At 32.3% G+C, this 16,189-nt stretch overlaps 2 protein-coding genes across 2 annotated transcripts in view; one reads left to right on the plus strand and one right to left on the minus strand.

Annotated features, from left to right (window-relative positions):
• The window catches only part of LOC149476720 (uncharacterized), a 71,935-nt gene that overhangs the window by 13,004 nt on the left and 42,742 nt on the right, over positions 1-16,189 (plus strand). The window lies entirely within an intron of this gene.
• Positions 1-16,189, minus strand: part of rk (G-protein coupled receptor rickets) — a 90,014-nt gene that overhangs the window by 7,658 nt on the left and 66,167 nt on the right. Inside the window, exons 7-11 of the mRNA XM_089711139.1 lie at positions 15,178-15,246; positions 13,867-14,007; positions 10,264-10,404; positions 1,223-1,288; positions 554-697 (exon numbers count right to left, since the gene is read on the minus strand). Of these exons, the coding sequence (XP_089567265.1) occupies positions 554-697; positions 1,223-1,288; positions 10,264-10,404; positions 13,867-14,007; positions 15,178-15,246 (561 nt within the window). The remainder of the gene's footprint in view (positions 1-553; positions 698-1,222; positions 1,289-10,263; positions 10,405-13,866; positions 14,008-15,177; positions 15,247-16,189) is intronic.

Here is a 16,189-nt window from a genome sequence, read left to right on the forward strand (position 1 = left end):
TGAAGATACGAAAAGACGATTGTTCCAAGAAATAACCGACAGGTTGAGGTTGCCTAATTGAATATTGGGATCGCGAGGCCAGATACGGAGATAGCCATAATTGATGTCCATAATTGTCCCTCTGAGGGTATTGTGCCGCTTGCAAAATGCCGACAACGTAGGTATAAATCATATATCGATTCTTTCTTTCGTCATTTATGCACTAGACATTGTGATTATGTATTGTGTAAGTTTTATTAAACTGTTTATAGGTTTTTAATGGGTGATGAATATTACCTGAAGACTTCGTAGTTTAACTTTAAAGTGAGGTGTAGAGGCTTTGATTTTCGAGACACTGTTTTATTCCGATAAAACTACTATTTTTTAAAAAAGAGATGGACATATTATTAACCGACTTCTTAATTCAGACTCGATAATACGCCAGAGGTCAGAAAAGTACTAACTATGAAATTACAATACTTCTTTTTAGAAAAATAAATAAGTACTTAAGTGTACATAGAAAAATAGGTAGGTATTTTTCTGTGAGTGATTTTATATTTATTAGATTACTTACAACAATTGCAGGCGTGTGGTGTGCAGGAAGGCATCAGAAGGTATCCTCTTAATCCTGTTCCTGGCCAGCAGCAGGTCATGTATACGTCGGAGACCATGGAGTGCCCCATCACCAATAGAATCTATGTTGTTGTCTGATAAATCCCTGGAAAAAGTATTTCTATAAATAATAAAATAATTAATTAGTCACAGGAACAGGCAGTCGCAAAAAATGATCATATTTAACTGTCCAAATAAAAGATATAATAAAATATTATGCATGCATTCAAATTGTTTATGAAATCAACAATTTGAATGCATGCATAATCATGGTCAAATTATAAAGACCGGATAAATAATTTTGAAAAAAAAAAAAAAATAATGGTAACAATAATGTAAGCAAATAAGACGGGTTGCACTGGGGGAGTGCCGGCAGAAGTGAAAACTTGATTATTAACGTTCAGCATGTTTGATATTTTGGAATGGTATCCGTCTTACGCATGGAATATAAGGGCTAAAAAAAAAAGAAAAGTCCGTCTTACGCTTTTTCGATCAGGCCACGTGTCCTGACGCGAGTTTAAGATTTTTAAAAGAAGTTTTCACTTCAATAACTTCACAACGGACGTGGGAATATTATTAACTACATATTCTTTGGTATAAAACTAATTGTAATAAATATATGAAAACTTACAAAACCCGTAGCTCGGAACACTCACGCAGGTCAGGTACATCGTCTAAATGGTTAGATCTCACGTCCCTGTAAAATAACAAAATTCAGTATTAAAACGGAACTAAATAAAAAACAAATATTTCTAAACGCAAATATCGGTAACTGAACAAAAAACAATAAACAACTACTTCTTTAGTAACTAATTAATGTCTCTGATATTGAAATAGTTTACAACAAGTTTTACGTTAAATATTAAAAGTGTCCAGTTACTTATAGGTTACTAAAAGCTTACTTATTTTTATCACTTTACGCGCCCCTTCCTGACCTTTCTTCACATGACGTGTTAGCCTAAATTAGTGATAAACGATTTCATTTATTATAAAAACATTTAAACACATCATACAATAATTTCCAAGGGTAAATAAATAATTTTAACACGAATACATTTCCGAGATTTTAATTTAGATAAACGATTGTACAACGAACTGAAGAATTTAAATGGGCGGGAAACTAACAAGAGTCCACAGATAATGTAAATATATCGACAGCCAGTTTGTGTGTCAACGATAGGAAGTCTACGTGTTTGAGACGTAGTAAATACTACTTTATATTATTTAAATCTTTCAAGAATAATATATATTTTTTTAAATTAATCACCAAAATTTTAACATTTTCGTAAATCTATCTTAATTTGGCTATTGAAAACATTCAGCTAACCTAGTTTTTAAAAAAATTATTGTCGAAAAAACACTTCAACTAAGCTTATGACATAGGGTGTCTTCCGATATGCACTGCAACCACTGCACAGTGCTATCACTGTAGAAAAATTCGTTCCGTTATGGACTGCCAGTATACTGCCGCAGTACCCTAGGGAAATTTATGACGTCATTAAGCGCCGCTATATTCTACTGTGAGCACTGGCGTTTTCGAGGTAAGGTACTCGCAGTACTTTGATCACGTGATCAGTCCACAGAGCAAGTAATATGATCAGTCCACAGAGCAAGTAATATGATCAGTCCACAGAGCAAGTAATATGATCAGTCCACAGAGCAAGTAATATGATCAGTCAAAACCACTCGAGTGCCTAACGTCTTAATATAAACAAAGCTACAGTATAATCAGAAAATTTTAAAGTTCTGTAATTAGTTTGGATTAATAAATAAAACAATGGAAGAATTGCAAAAATTAACTTTATTAGATTGTGTTGAAAATGTTCAATACGAGCTGAAAGTTCTTTTATATTCTTTTTTATGAAAAAGTACTTACTTTTATTATATTATAAATTCAATTTACAATTAATATTAATTAAAATATTTTTAATTGGACAGTACTAATTATATTGACCGACCCGCGAAGGCGCAAAAAAAAACCGAAATTTACTTATTAATAATTTATTGTAAAAAAATTACATTATAAATTATTCCTAACTTAAACTACGTCCCTCCCGGTTCAATGTTGGAACCAAGAGTGCTCATCGTCTTCGGCGGGGCAGCTACAGCGTCGCGGTGGTGGTGATTGCCGCAACACTCTCTGGAATCGCAGGTGTGCGCGATGTCGCAATCGCTATCAAGTACAAGTCCTTCTTGGGTGGCCCAATGCATCCTCTAATAATTAAGGCGTGTTATATGTAGGTACATAACACCTCCCTCCTGAAGTTCAGCGACTATTGGCGGGCAAGGCTCGTTAATATCGCTGAAATTTCACACTCCGCCGATTGGTGTTCTATTTCTTCTTTTTGATTATCTTGAACACTCGTAGTAATAGGCTTTGATGTAGGCACTCATTTTTGGATCTATGATGGTTCAGCTTGTCCTCTCATAGATACTCTAGGCCACACTTCGGGCATTCTGCCTCCATGTACATAAAATCCTCGTCGTGAATTGCCACAAAAGGATAGGGTGGAATTAGGACTTTACTATCTTCCCAATAGGGAACTATGGATAATTTAAATAATTTAAAGGTAGTATGAAGGACAACCGGGAACGTAAAAACTATAACTATATTTCTATATATTCTCTATAATTAACTTGAAGGATTTGCTCTTTGCCATAAAATTTGTGTAATTTATTTAACATTACTATCAAATTCTGGCAAAAGTCTAAGTGCATTAAAAATTTTATCCAAATCTGACAATTTAAATATCTGTACTACCTTTAGGAATATACTAAACTTAATAATTAAATTTATTAACTTCGTTAGATAAAAAAAAGAATACTTAATAATCTTTACTTAATATATTTAAATTTAAATTATAAAATGAATTAAATGGTAAAATTCGAAATTCAATTCATAATTAATTAATATTTGAACTTATTAATCTATATTTGAATTTTACAAATTGATTTTGTAAAATTCGAAAATTAATTTGTGATGAATTAATATTTAAACTTATTAATCTATATTTGAATTTTACAATTGATTTTGTAAAATTCGAAAATTAATTCGCGATGAATTAATATTTAAACCTACGCACTACAGTTCCTCGGTTCCCGTGAATGGGTAATCTAGGAAAACTTACAAATCTAGGAATGGCAAGTCACTAAGAGAATTAGTGTACTTACAGGATTTAAATTTCGGCCTTTCTTGCAGTATCAATGTTCGGATACCCTTCGCGTTGCGGTGGCCAATAGATGTAGGTTCTGGATCCCCGTCGTCGTCCCTCCGATGGAATAGCGATACTCGATGCTTGTAGTTTCGCGTTCCGAGAGACGGCTCTCAAGGATTATCCTACCGACTGCGCCAATTATATTGACCGACCCGCGAAGGCGCAAAAAAAACCGAAATTTACTTATTAATAATTTATTGTAAAAAAATTACATTATAAACTAGCTGTGCCCGCGACTTCGTCCGCGTGGAATAGTGACTGCATAGTAGGTAGTTACTACTTAACTTTTATTGAATAAACACGTACTACCATAAATAATTAAACGAACTGTTAGTAAAATTTATTACTAAACTGAGCTAAAAAATAAAAATAAATTCCTTCCTTGTATGGATGTTTTTGACAATATATATAACCGTTTCTACGAAAAATCTATTTTTTCATTCGTTGATCTCAAAAATAAAAATTCCAATCACCAGAACGACAGGAAATTTTAATAATTTATTTTTAATTGTGTTTTGCACAATTTTGTTAAATTACGACTGGATGAAAATTTTGTTCGTGGTCGTCGTCGTCGTTGGTAAGGTGAACAAATCCTTATCAAAACATCATACGCGGACAATAATAATTAGTATCGATAGCAGATTCTATTCCTTTGCGTTTTGACGTTTGTCTCAGCGCTCAGATCTTTCCTGTCTCACGCCGTAGTAACTAAACCGTTTAGACCGTGCAATAAAAATTAAATAAAAAAAAAACTCAACGCAACGAAGAAAAGTGCATAGAAAAAGGAAAAAATGTTGTGTGGTTTTATGAAACCACGGTAAAAGTGAAACTTAGGCACAAAATTATCGTATTTGTACGATAATGACTCCGAACACTGCTTTATACCTACTCGGCAGCCGACCGTCACGCGACATGCGCTACACAGACCAAAAAGTTTGAGACGATGTAATAAAAGTTTCACTAATTTTACAAACTTCCCGAAGATCTTTAAAAATAAATACCATTTTAAATATTTATAAAAATAAAAAAACAAAGTCGTCGGAGCTGCCATACCATCATTATCATATCATATACAATTATATTTTTTTTATAATGGTACTTAATTTTAAAGATCGTCGGGAAGTTTGTAAAATTATTATTTATTCCTTTTCCTTCGTTGCGTTGGGTTTTTCTTTTTAATTTTTAAATTTTTAACTTCGGTTTCTTATTTTCATGTGATATTTTCAAGTGAGCGAGACCTACCTCTACCTCCATATTACATTCCTACATCATATTGATATCTATAAGTTTGTTGCTCCTTGACATCTTTTAAGTTGGGCCGTAACCGTGCACAAATTGTAATGGATCACAGTGGCAAAAGAAGTGGTATCTTTAGGAAAAAAAATTGCCAAGAGCCAGGCCTATGTGGCTTTGAGTAGAGTTCAAAATTTCCAGGGTGTGGCTATCCTCTCGCTCCCATATCCCCCTCTTCTTTCACAGACTTTCAACCTTTCTCTTTCCACACCTAGTAAATGGCAGAACCGATTTTGATGTAAACCATATTATCTAATTATACCTATATGTACACGTCATATCCTGTCGTTTGATGCTCCATTTGGTTTATTTATCTAACCACTGTCACCCCTAAATGTAATAAACGGATGAACCGATTTCGATAAAACACGTTGCTCTTTTATATTTTGATATGCCGCTTGAGTATATTATTTGACCACATTCGATTATTGTTCATTCCCACTTTCACCGCTGTAATCTAATAAATGGATAAACCGAATTGGATAAAAATATAACTAATATTTTTTCCCACATTCCCACTTTTACCTCTATATACCTAGGTATAATAAATGGATGAACCGATTTTGATACACTTTATCTAAGAACCAGCGTCGGAAAATATGCTGCCTAACACGCATCTAATTCGTATTACCTGTTAGCGAGCTACGGTGGCAGAAACAGACAAACATAGCGGTCAAACACTTATCACCCATCTTTTTGATGGTTAAAAATGGTTAAAAGGGGTTAAAAAATATAATACGACATAATTTAAAGGACATTTTATGTATAAAATTTACCTAGAAGTAAGCATAATTCTAATTTGACCCCTTCCCCCCCTACTACCTAAGCTTACCCCCCCACCCTTGGGGACTTTCGATATGATCACCTGGACATTTATAAGGAATAATTACTGTAGCGTATAACAGATAACTTACGTTTTATCGTACACTGTATAGTGTACAATAGAATGCCTTTGCAAATGTTCGACGTGAATACTTAAATGGTCATAACTTTTTTATTTACAAACCCATTAACATGAAATAAACACTTAATGTTAAATGAAGATTACCACAATATATTAGTGAAAACCGCATCTAAATCGGATAAGCCGTTTCTGAGATTAGCGTGCACAAACATACAGACAAACAGACAAAAAAAAATTATAACTACAGTTTTGGGTTTGAGATCGATTTAATAATAACCCCTGCTATTTTTTTTATATATATTTTCATTGTACAGACATCACTTTTCTAGAATTTTATTATAATATGTATTGAATATTGATTGACCACGCGCAAGGTTACTAATTTCCACTACATCCTCACGCAAATCGTCAATTTTTATGAACATTGAATCTGTAAATAAAAAAAAATCAAAAGATAAATGTACCTAATTTTAATAAAAAGCTACTAACAAATAAAGTTTTATCAAGAACTAAAGTGACCTTCTTTGGGCGTATAATATAGTCTTGTAAAAGTTATACATGATAAAAATAAAATTTCATCATTTTCTTATTTTGTCATAACTTTAACTAATTAAAAACATGAGTCTAACTATATAATTATAATAAACAATAAATATAAAAGCTACAACTTACCTTTTGTGGGAACGCAAGAAGGCGAAAATTAAAAAAAAGCCGAAGATTTTTAAAAATGTAACCAATGAACACAATCACTGTTATCTACTATTACCCAAAGAGAATACAAATATTACGTCTATTACCTATATAACTGTAACTAACATCAAATAATAAACATCTACCCTCACTTATAAAAATTTAGTATATTCACATGAAATATAAGCGCACCTGAAATTTACTCTGGGAAGATATGAATTATTTATTTAACTTTAAAAAAAAAACAAACTCACCAACATCATAATATTTAAATTATGAATTTCCAAGGAGCGTTAATATTATGTAAATTGATTTAATTTTAATGAAATCTCATAGATGGCGCTGTTTTAAATTTGTCTTTATACTACTAAGATTCATTATACTGTTTCTCTGCCAAAATTACTTAAATGATGTAGTTTTTATAGTGTAAAGGTAGACAATAGCATGGCTTACTCAAAAACAACATTTAAACATGAGTCTTTATATTGTACGCTGTCGTAGTACACGGAATACGTAAGAAAAATAAAGGTTCACAGCTCCTCCCCCGAAGGTGATAGCATGATAATATGTATATAACAGCCTGACCCGACCTGTTAGTAATATTCATGCAAAATTTGAAGTAAATCCGTGCAGTACTTTCTGAGATTAGCCTGGACAAACATACAGACAAACAGACAAACAGACAAACCGACAAACAGACAAACAGACAAACAGACAAAAATTCTAAAAACTATGTTTTTGGCTTCTATATCGATTATAGATCATGGATTATGTATTCTTTTAAAAAAATATTCAATGTACAGTTTTGACTTTCCTACGATTTTATTATATGTATAGATTATTCCTAACTTAAACTACGTCCCTCCCGGTTCAATGTTGGAACCAAGAGTGCTCATCGTCTTCGGCGGGGCAGCTACAGCTTCGCGGTGGTAGTGATTGCCGCAACACTCTCTGGAATCGCAGGTGTGCGCGATGTCGCAATCGCTATCAAGTACAAGTCCTTCTTGGGTGGCCCAATGCATCCTCTAATAATTAAGGCGTGTTATATGTAGGTACATAACATACTCCAAAACAGTTTATTTTTATGTTCTAGAAAACTTTAATACACTCATTTGAATGCTGCGTCAAAAAATGCGGCTGACAGTATACTAGTCCGGGATACATCGCCCATTTTTGCAAGTGATTACTATCAAGCTAATTTTTCGTGAGTAGCTTTATTTTGATGAGATGCCCAATAATTGAATGTACGAAACTCTCGATTGTGGTAGCTTACAGAGGTAACAAGGATAAAAATTTTTGATTTGACGGTTCTCAAATATTTATTACGCAATTTGTAGGACAATATGTCTGTTGAATTATATAAGTATTAAATAAGTGAAAATAAAAAAATCAGCTGGTTAGTAATCATTTATGATGACTTCGTTATCGATACACATTGGAAAGGGGGACTCTTTGATCAAACCATAGATTTTGTAGGACAAATATTTTTTCGAATAATTTAGATAATTATCTTGAGATTGAACAAAAAAAAAAACATTCAGTTAGTAATTAATATTTGAGAACCATCGAATCAAAATATTTTATCCTTGTTTCCTCTGGTAGCTACCACAATCAAGAGTTTTGTACATGAAATTATTGGGCATCTCATCAAAATAAAGCTACTCACGAAAAATTAGCTTGATAGTAATCACTTGCAAAAATGGGCGATGTATCCCGGACTATACTGGATTGCGTTCCGTTTTAAATCGTAACCAGTATAACTGGCTCTAGAGGAACGGCTTCACAGTATACTGAATTGACGTCACACCTTACAGTGGTCGCAGTGCATAACGGAATACACCCTATAAATCCACAAGAAAAGCGCGGGAAAATGCGTACGAGGAATTTCCACTAGCAAAATGTTGCCATAATATAATAAATTTTAATTAATTATGTACGCAGGTATTATATCATTATAATAACTTAAATGACACTATCACATGATAAATTACTAAAGCTTCTGATGTTGTGAGTGTTAATGAGGCCATAGATTAAATATTAGTACATTGCGTAGGTACATCGTTGGCAAGATGAATAAATTCGGCCCACGTTGCCTCATGTAAATAATGCAGTGTTCAAATGCAGTTCAATTATGATGAAGGTTGCGATTACACATTAGATTATCTTGTTAGTTCAGTGAGATTCAATTTTATTTTTGGTTTGCTTCGTGACTGATTTGTATTGTTTATCTGTGCTGACGGTTCGAAATTTGTTTTGGCTATGTAAAATGTGTATTGCTTAGAGTATATATACTTACTATTGTAATATTATATACTCGGTGTAAGGGTAATGTTTCCGTTTTTGTTAGAAGCAAGTATGGTTTAATAAAAAGTAACGTAATTTATTGACGGCTTAAATTTTGTTTGAAACAAACATTGTTATCATAATTCAATAACTTTATGCTGATTTCTAAGATCCTTCCTTAATGATTGATGAAAAACTTCGGAAGTTTGAGAGGGACTGATTACTTTTAAAGAAAATACTGCATATAATTAGGAACGTAATAGGTGTTGTATTAAATTTTATCAATATTATTTGCGTCTATGCTGTTAACGATTTTAGATAAGTTTTTTAATTGAATATGCTTTTAATTTATTTCTTTTTTAATGTACCTACCTATTAACAAGATTTAAAACAATTGAATCTTTCTAATTCTATAAGTTTTATTATAGAGTTAATGGTCACGTTTGCGTCATTTTAATTTATATTTATATTATTTTATATAATACATACTACTACATTGATACTTAACAAACTTCAACTGTATTCTATATCCTATATTTACTATCACTAGACTCCAAGAAGTATGATTTTCAATGCACGTGATAGATGCGAAAGCTCTCAAAGAATAAGAAAGACTAATGTCTTTTCAGATAAGTCCCAGCTTGACTGCAGTTCGTTTATCTAAGCATTGAAAATATCTAGAAGTTTCGAGCAACACAAGAATATGTGCAACTTTATAGGTAACATTACTGGAAACCTCTTTACTTATCTGTAACTGTCGAATCTTTGAATTATTATTGTTTAAATCCTTTGCTGCAATAACAATAATTTCAGAGAATTCTTTATGCCTCTGCATATGTTTGAAAAATATCATTCATTCCGGAATTTTATCTTTACGCTTTATTAAAAATTATTGTCACAAGAAATGTGTTTTGTTCGTAAATATGCCCAGGCTTACATGACTCATGACAATTGCGTGTATAAAGTAAAACGTGGTAAAACATTGAAGAAAGAAGCTAAAATAGTAGGTATTTCAGCTACAAACTACCTACATCTGTACCTTATTAAGTTATTACTTATTAAATAATTATATACTACAAAACTTATACTAATTTACATAACACTATAAACTATAAAAGAGCAACTATAAACTTTCTTGTCCGTTCTTCTCCATTGAAACTGCTTTCCCAACCGAAACTATCAAATTATATTTTAAACTATCAAGAGCGCTTCTCAATGAAATCTAGTTGAACGAATAAATTAGTTTAGTATGAATATATGCTAATACCTATATGTTTATACACTTACAAAGCACGTAGCTGTGGTGTGTACGAGCACAGATGGGTGGGCAGTCTAGTGAGGCGGGCGCGGTCCAGCCGCAAGGTCCGGAGGCGAGAGGTCCCGTTGAGAGACGGCACGCTGGGCAGACCCCGGGCTTCTGATAATATCCTGTAATAAGGCGTGTGTGATTGATTCTGAGTTATATATTTGGTTATATAACTTTCATAGTATCCTAAAATAAGACGCGTGTGATTGATTCTGTTAGGATTACTTATACCTATCTTTTATTATGAAACTCTTATAGTATCCTGCAAAAGAGACGTGTGATCACAGCGTGTGATCGATGCTATTTTGTAATGCTGTTGCTTAAAATACTTGATAGGGATTTAACAACATTTTGAGAGCGGCATGTTACAATTTTTAAAGGCGATGCGTGTTTTTCTTCTATTTAAAATAAGTATAATTTATACTTTATATCAATAACAACAAGGGAATCAAATAATGCACAATTTTATTATATTAAATTCTGCACTTTATTTATTTATTTATTTATCCCATTGACCACCGAGCGCCCCGATCGGGGCGCGACACAATAGATTATCTATTGTGTCTGTGATTCCGGGGACTGATGGATTATTATACTTTATTGCATTGAAAATACATATAACAAAGACAATACTACAGAAACAGCAAAGGGCGGCCTTATCGCTAGGTAGCGATATCTACCAGGCAACCCAACAATCAGAGGAAATTTAACAATATGATGTGGGTGAGCAACAATAAGGCAATACTAACTTTCTGCACTTCTTTAGTTAGTTCGCGTAGACGCGTAGGCGCGTTCTTGGCTAGACTGTAGACATAAACTGAAACGACACGAACTGACTCCTTTATTAAAAACGGATGAAAATATTAGGTATAATGTTCGTATTAAAAAAATGATATCGTAATCTAAGTATAACACCACAATAATACATCATCATCACAGTATAAATATGGTATTGTATAGATCTAAATGTAGAGCAATAACAAAACATAAAGAAACATCAACCATAAATCCATGCAACGTATCAATAGAAATATTCATTCACGTCAAATTCGCACAGAATTGAAAAAAACATCAAGACCGCAACATCGGGGCATATAAAAACCTATCAAATTAATCTGAAAAGGGATAAGTGTACGGACAAGAAGTGTCGAGCCAATTTCGTCGTCAGATCGCCTTTGGAAAGATTATTCATAGAGTTACAAGACGTGGCATTCATTGGGTCACGGAATCTAGCAATTTAGAAATATAGCTGACTGTGGAGAATTCTAAAAGCTATCTAGAATATATTTACGTCAACATTTTTATAATTAACTGAAGTATATTTTAGCAGCTAAAAATAGAATTAGTTGAAATGTTTTGAGGAGGCTTTCGCGGCAGGATCAGTTCACACAGTCATAACGTAAAATAAGTTATACCTATACCTATGTTTAGTTAAGTTTCATTGTAATCAAAACTTAACCGATGTTTAACTTAGACTTAAAACTGTCATAAGTTTATGTCTATCTGTTATTGCAAATTAGACTATACGCGATAAATAAAGAATTTTTATTTTTATTCTATAACTATAAAATAAAAGTCGTTCAAATTATGAAGATGTGAAACGCATTTACAAAGAGCCTACATTATCTTTGTATACTTTCTTTATGAACTGGATTGTTACGCATATAAAATGGGAACAATATACTTATCTAATTAATATAACGAGCTTATAAAATTACTCGTAGAGCGTGAATTTCAAATCCCCAGAGACAAAAGCACACTTAGTATTCGCATCACAGTTTATTAACCATCGTTACAACACAAAACAAAGAACGAATTGCTTTTAAGATTTATGGAGGCGTATATTTTAATGTAAATATGATTATCAAAGTCAAAGATATAATATAATTACCGTATCTCAGTTACCTCCTGCAATTTTTGGGATGTAGAAATAAAATCTCTGCCTTATTTCAGAAACATTTTCTTACAATTAATTCTTAGTTCAAATTAAAATCGTTGTTAATAATATTTTTAGAAAAATTGAATAAGAACATTATCAGAACTAAGCCAAAACTTCCACGAAACCTTTAATTAGGTCAGACATGATGTGAACTACTTACTACCTACATCATTAAACTAATAATTGAAGTTTTAGTTTCGAAAGTTTTTTTTTATATTTAGCAACGACGATTAATCTTGGCAAAGTTCTTTGATCCAAGCGAAGATCCTGGAATGATACCGCAATCAGCTTTAATTGAAGATGATCTATTTCATTTTATTCCGTTAGATATTTCAAAATTATCCACTTAATGATTGAATCTAAAATAATCCTTGACACAAATTGTAATTTTAGTAAGTATCAATTTTCCTTAGCAATTTTCTTATTGGTCATGAACCTTAGTGACATTTGTCTGTCTTAATTATCTATGGCTATATTAAACTATATATAAAAAATATCAAATTCTAAAATAACTAGCCGAAAAACAACATCGATGTTAAGGAGATTAGAGCATATTGTAAACCAATTTAAACTTTGGTGGTTAATAACACGCCCCGGACTCCATTACGAAATTTCTAATTTGAATTAGGGCAAGATGTTGCATAAATGTAGTAGAATATATCTGCATATCATTCGAAGTAGAGCTTACAGTATATGAAAGTTCATTTAAGTACACAGAGTAGCAATTAGCATTTAGCAGTAGGTATAATCATAATTGGAATATTCAATTTCATATTAGTATTGTGAATTGTTTACCGTAAATATGTTCACAAAAACAAAGTTCCTAAGTTCTGGTAAAACTGGCCTTGTATGCATTGGTAAATACACAACATTGAATTCGGACTTATAAACGCTAGCTGTAGCTGCCCGGGTCGCTATTTCAGTATTAAAATTGTGGTAAGTTTCGACCTCATTTCCAACCCGTACTTATAAACAACTGGATGAAAGTTGTAAAGCACAGGTTTTATTTCACATTGCACTAGAAGTCGGGGAACGTAAACAATGCGACCCGGTGTCGCCGCCACACAATGCTGGTTGGAAATTGGAAAACAACAGTTCGAGTTAAAGTTTTATTATATTTGGTACAGTACACGTGAAGTTTGGTCGCAACTGCACCGCATCCCCGATATAGGTCACTCTGTCGAAATTATTCTATTTTCCAAATGGACAGCATTCTATTTGAAGTCGTGTTACAATTTTGTTATTAACTTTTGATATTTTAAACTTCGCGGGATATACTTAGCACAAATGAAAGGGTTTGTGTATTTTGCAGCGAACAACGTAATATGTTTGGTTCACATTTATTCTTTTAAGAAATTAAAGTTTTCAATGAAATTCTTTCCAAATGAGTAGACACAAAATATTTTAAGGAATTTTATACATACTAATTAGTAACAGGAGTTTCAACTTTGAATCGTTGTCATCTTGTGCTAAAGCGCGACATGACACGCTAGGAAATCACATAGATGTTAGTACAAATTAGTTATTTAAATGTTTCTCGCAAAAAAATAGTGAACTATAACTTCAGCAAAAATGCAACCCAATTCAAACCGAAGTACACTTGACACAACTGCCAATCTATGCACACTACAAGGTCGATACTCACAAGGTAGTCAAGCGAGGAAGGTGCTCCAGCGCTTGATGATGAAGCTGGGATAAAGGATTGCCCCGCAGCTCTAGCCTGATGAGTCGGGAGCACGCTTGCAGGCCAGGGGACACGCGTTCTATTCTGTTGTTTGCAAGGGACCTATGAAAAGATATGATGTTTGAAAATAATTTTAACACAGTTTGTATATATGTTTTCAAGCTTAAAAAATTAAAATTATAATTAATAGGCATGACGACAGACGACAGACGAATTAGTGTTTTTAAGGGAAAATTTATAATAAATAAATTAAAAATAGTCACTTAGAAACAGTAAAAACATTAAGATTAATGGACGATTAATGATTATCAATAAAATAAAACATTGAAATTCTGCAGTCAGCCATCTTGACTGAAACACGCGTGACGTCACGTCTATGTAAACACCTTCGCGTCAGGTATATTTTGTTGTTATGAATATGTTGAGAATACGCATTTTTATTTATTTTCTATTTTTTAACGTATGCTTTATCGACTCAGAACAGAAATATAATTGCGAATTCACGAATATGTGGTTCGGGTTTCTCTCCGTCCAATTTATACAATCATTTCATATTATTTTCTCTTTAACACTTTTTTTGGGTATTATTTTTATGTAGATTCACATTGCAATACTGCACACCACTTATAAACTTTGAAATTAGATTCTATTATACTTAATAATTAAATATTTGTTTAATTTTGCTTCGCTATGCATACAGATAATTACGTATTTACGTAATAGTGACGTCACGCCTACGCCATGACACCTGTGAGCTGTTTTGGCACAGTTAATAAATATTTTTTGAAAAATAGCTTTTATCTTCGTTAAATTTAAGTATATTAGCGAAATATAGGGTTTTTCTTGTTTAATAAACGTATACACACATTATGGAAGAGGTTTTGAAAATCTTTCGTCATGCCTATTACAGTGTGCATAACAACTTTTGTATTAACGATCGATTTTGGTCTGCTTTCATATTAGGTATTTGATTTGAAATCATATTAACGAAGCATATCTATAATGAACACGGCTTCAGAAATTCGTAAACGTTACAAACGAAACTAGTTAAAAACTAAGCAGTTAATTCGGTACATAAATAATTCCCAATAAAATAGTTACACTTTTTCAAAAAACCTCAATAATTTTGTTAAAATAAATCATTTCTAAAATCTGAATGGATAGCGAGCCACGTAAACACATTTTATTTCAATTTTCGGTTACATTGACAACCCGATACCACAATTGAATGAAATAATTGAATAGCGACAATGAATGAATAAATATACTTACAAATCTTCCAACATTGGCAAGAGCGAGATAGCAGGCGGCAGTTCACTTAACATGTTATCTTCAAGACGCCTGTCAACAAAGAAAACATAATATAAGACTACTTAAATATAATTAAATTCATTTACCATATCAGAAACACCATTTAAAGGTGTTCATTTAAAACAGTAAAGTATTTTACACACAGTTTCTTTTCGCTAAAAGACTAATAAATGTGTACTTTATCTTTTCCACTTCATACGTAAATACTTATTTCTCAAGAAGTTTTCAACATTCAAAAAGAAGGCAATTAGGAATTGAAAGACCCGTTCTGTACACGTACTGCTTTTAAAAAAACTGATAAAGAAAAATATGTTCGAAATATATCATTTGAAAAAAGTGCCTTTTATAATGATAAAACATAAGTTTCAAAAACAACTTATAATAAAATTGATGTTTGCTTTAAATACAATTACTGGAGACGAACTAGAAACATATTATTCAGGCTCTATATACATTATTATATTAAAACAATCACTCAACCGCTACTATACACAAAAACCAGAATAACATTATTAAGTACATTTCAGTCAGTATTTCTAAGCTAGGGATCTCATCAAAGTTTCGGACAAATGTTTTACTTGCAAACCTAAACAAACGTCATAACTCTTATCCACAACTTATTTTGTAAATTTCAGAAACGGCTTTATGTGTGTTTATTTTACCCAAAAATTACACCAAGTCGTTGTTCCATTTTCACATAATGAAATCGTCAGATTTATTATATCAGAACTGCGTTAAATATTAAAGCAAAGAGTCTTCCTTCTCGTTAATAATAAGCGGTGATTAAACGAGGACAAAGTATGAATACGTCTGAATGTAAGCAAGGAAGTGTTCATCACACACATTAAGATTTGTATTGTATACTGATAATGGCGAAGAAAACATCATCATTTGGAAAATAATAAATCCATTTGAGACGGAACTATAGCTCTTTGTTTCTTGTTAAATAGCAGTTACATTGATATCAATACAG

This window comes from Colias philodice, chromosome 26, assembly GCF_061535455.1.
Source record: "Colias philodice isolate Cphi_HAF_F1 chromosome 26, ilColPhil1 Martin Lab GWU primary, whole genome shotgun sequence".
Lineage (NCBI taxonomy): Eukaryota > Metazoa > Arthropoda > Insecta > Lepidoptera > Pieridae > Colias > Colias philodice.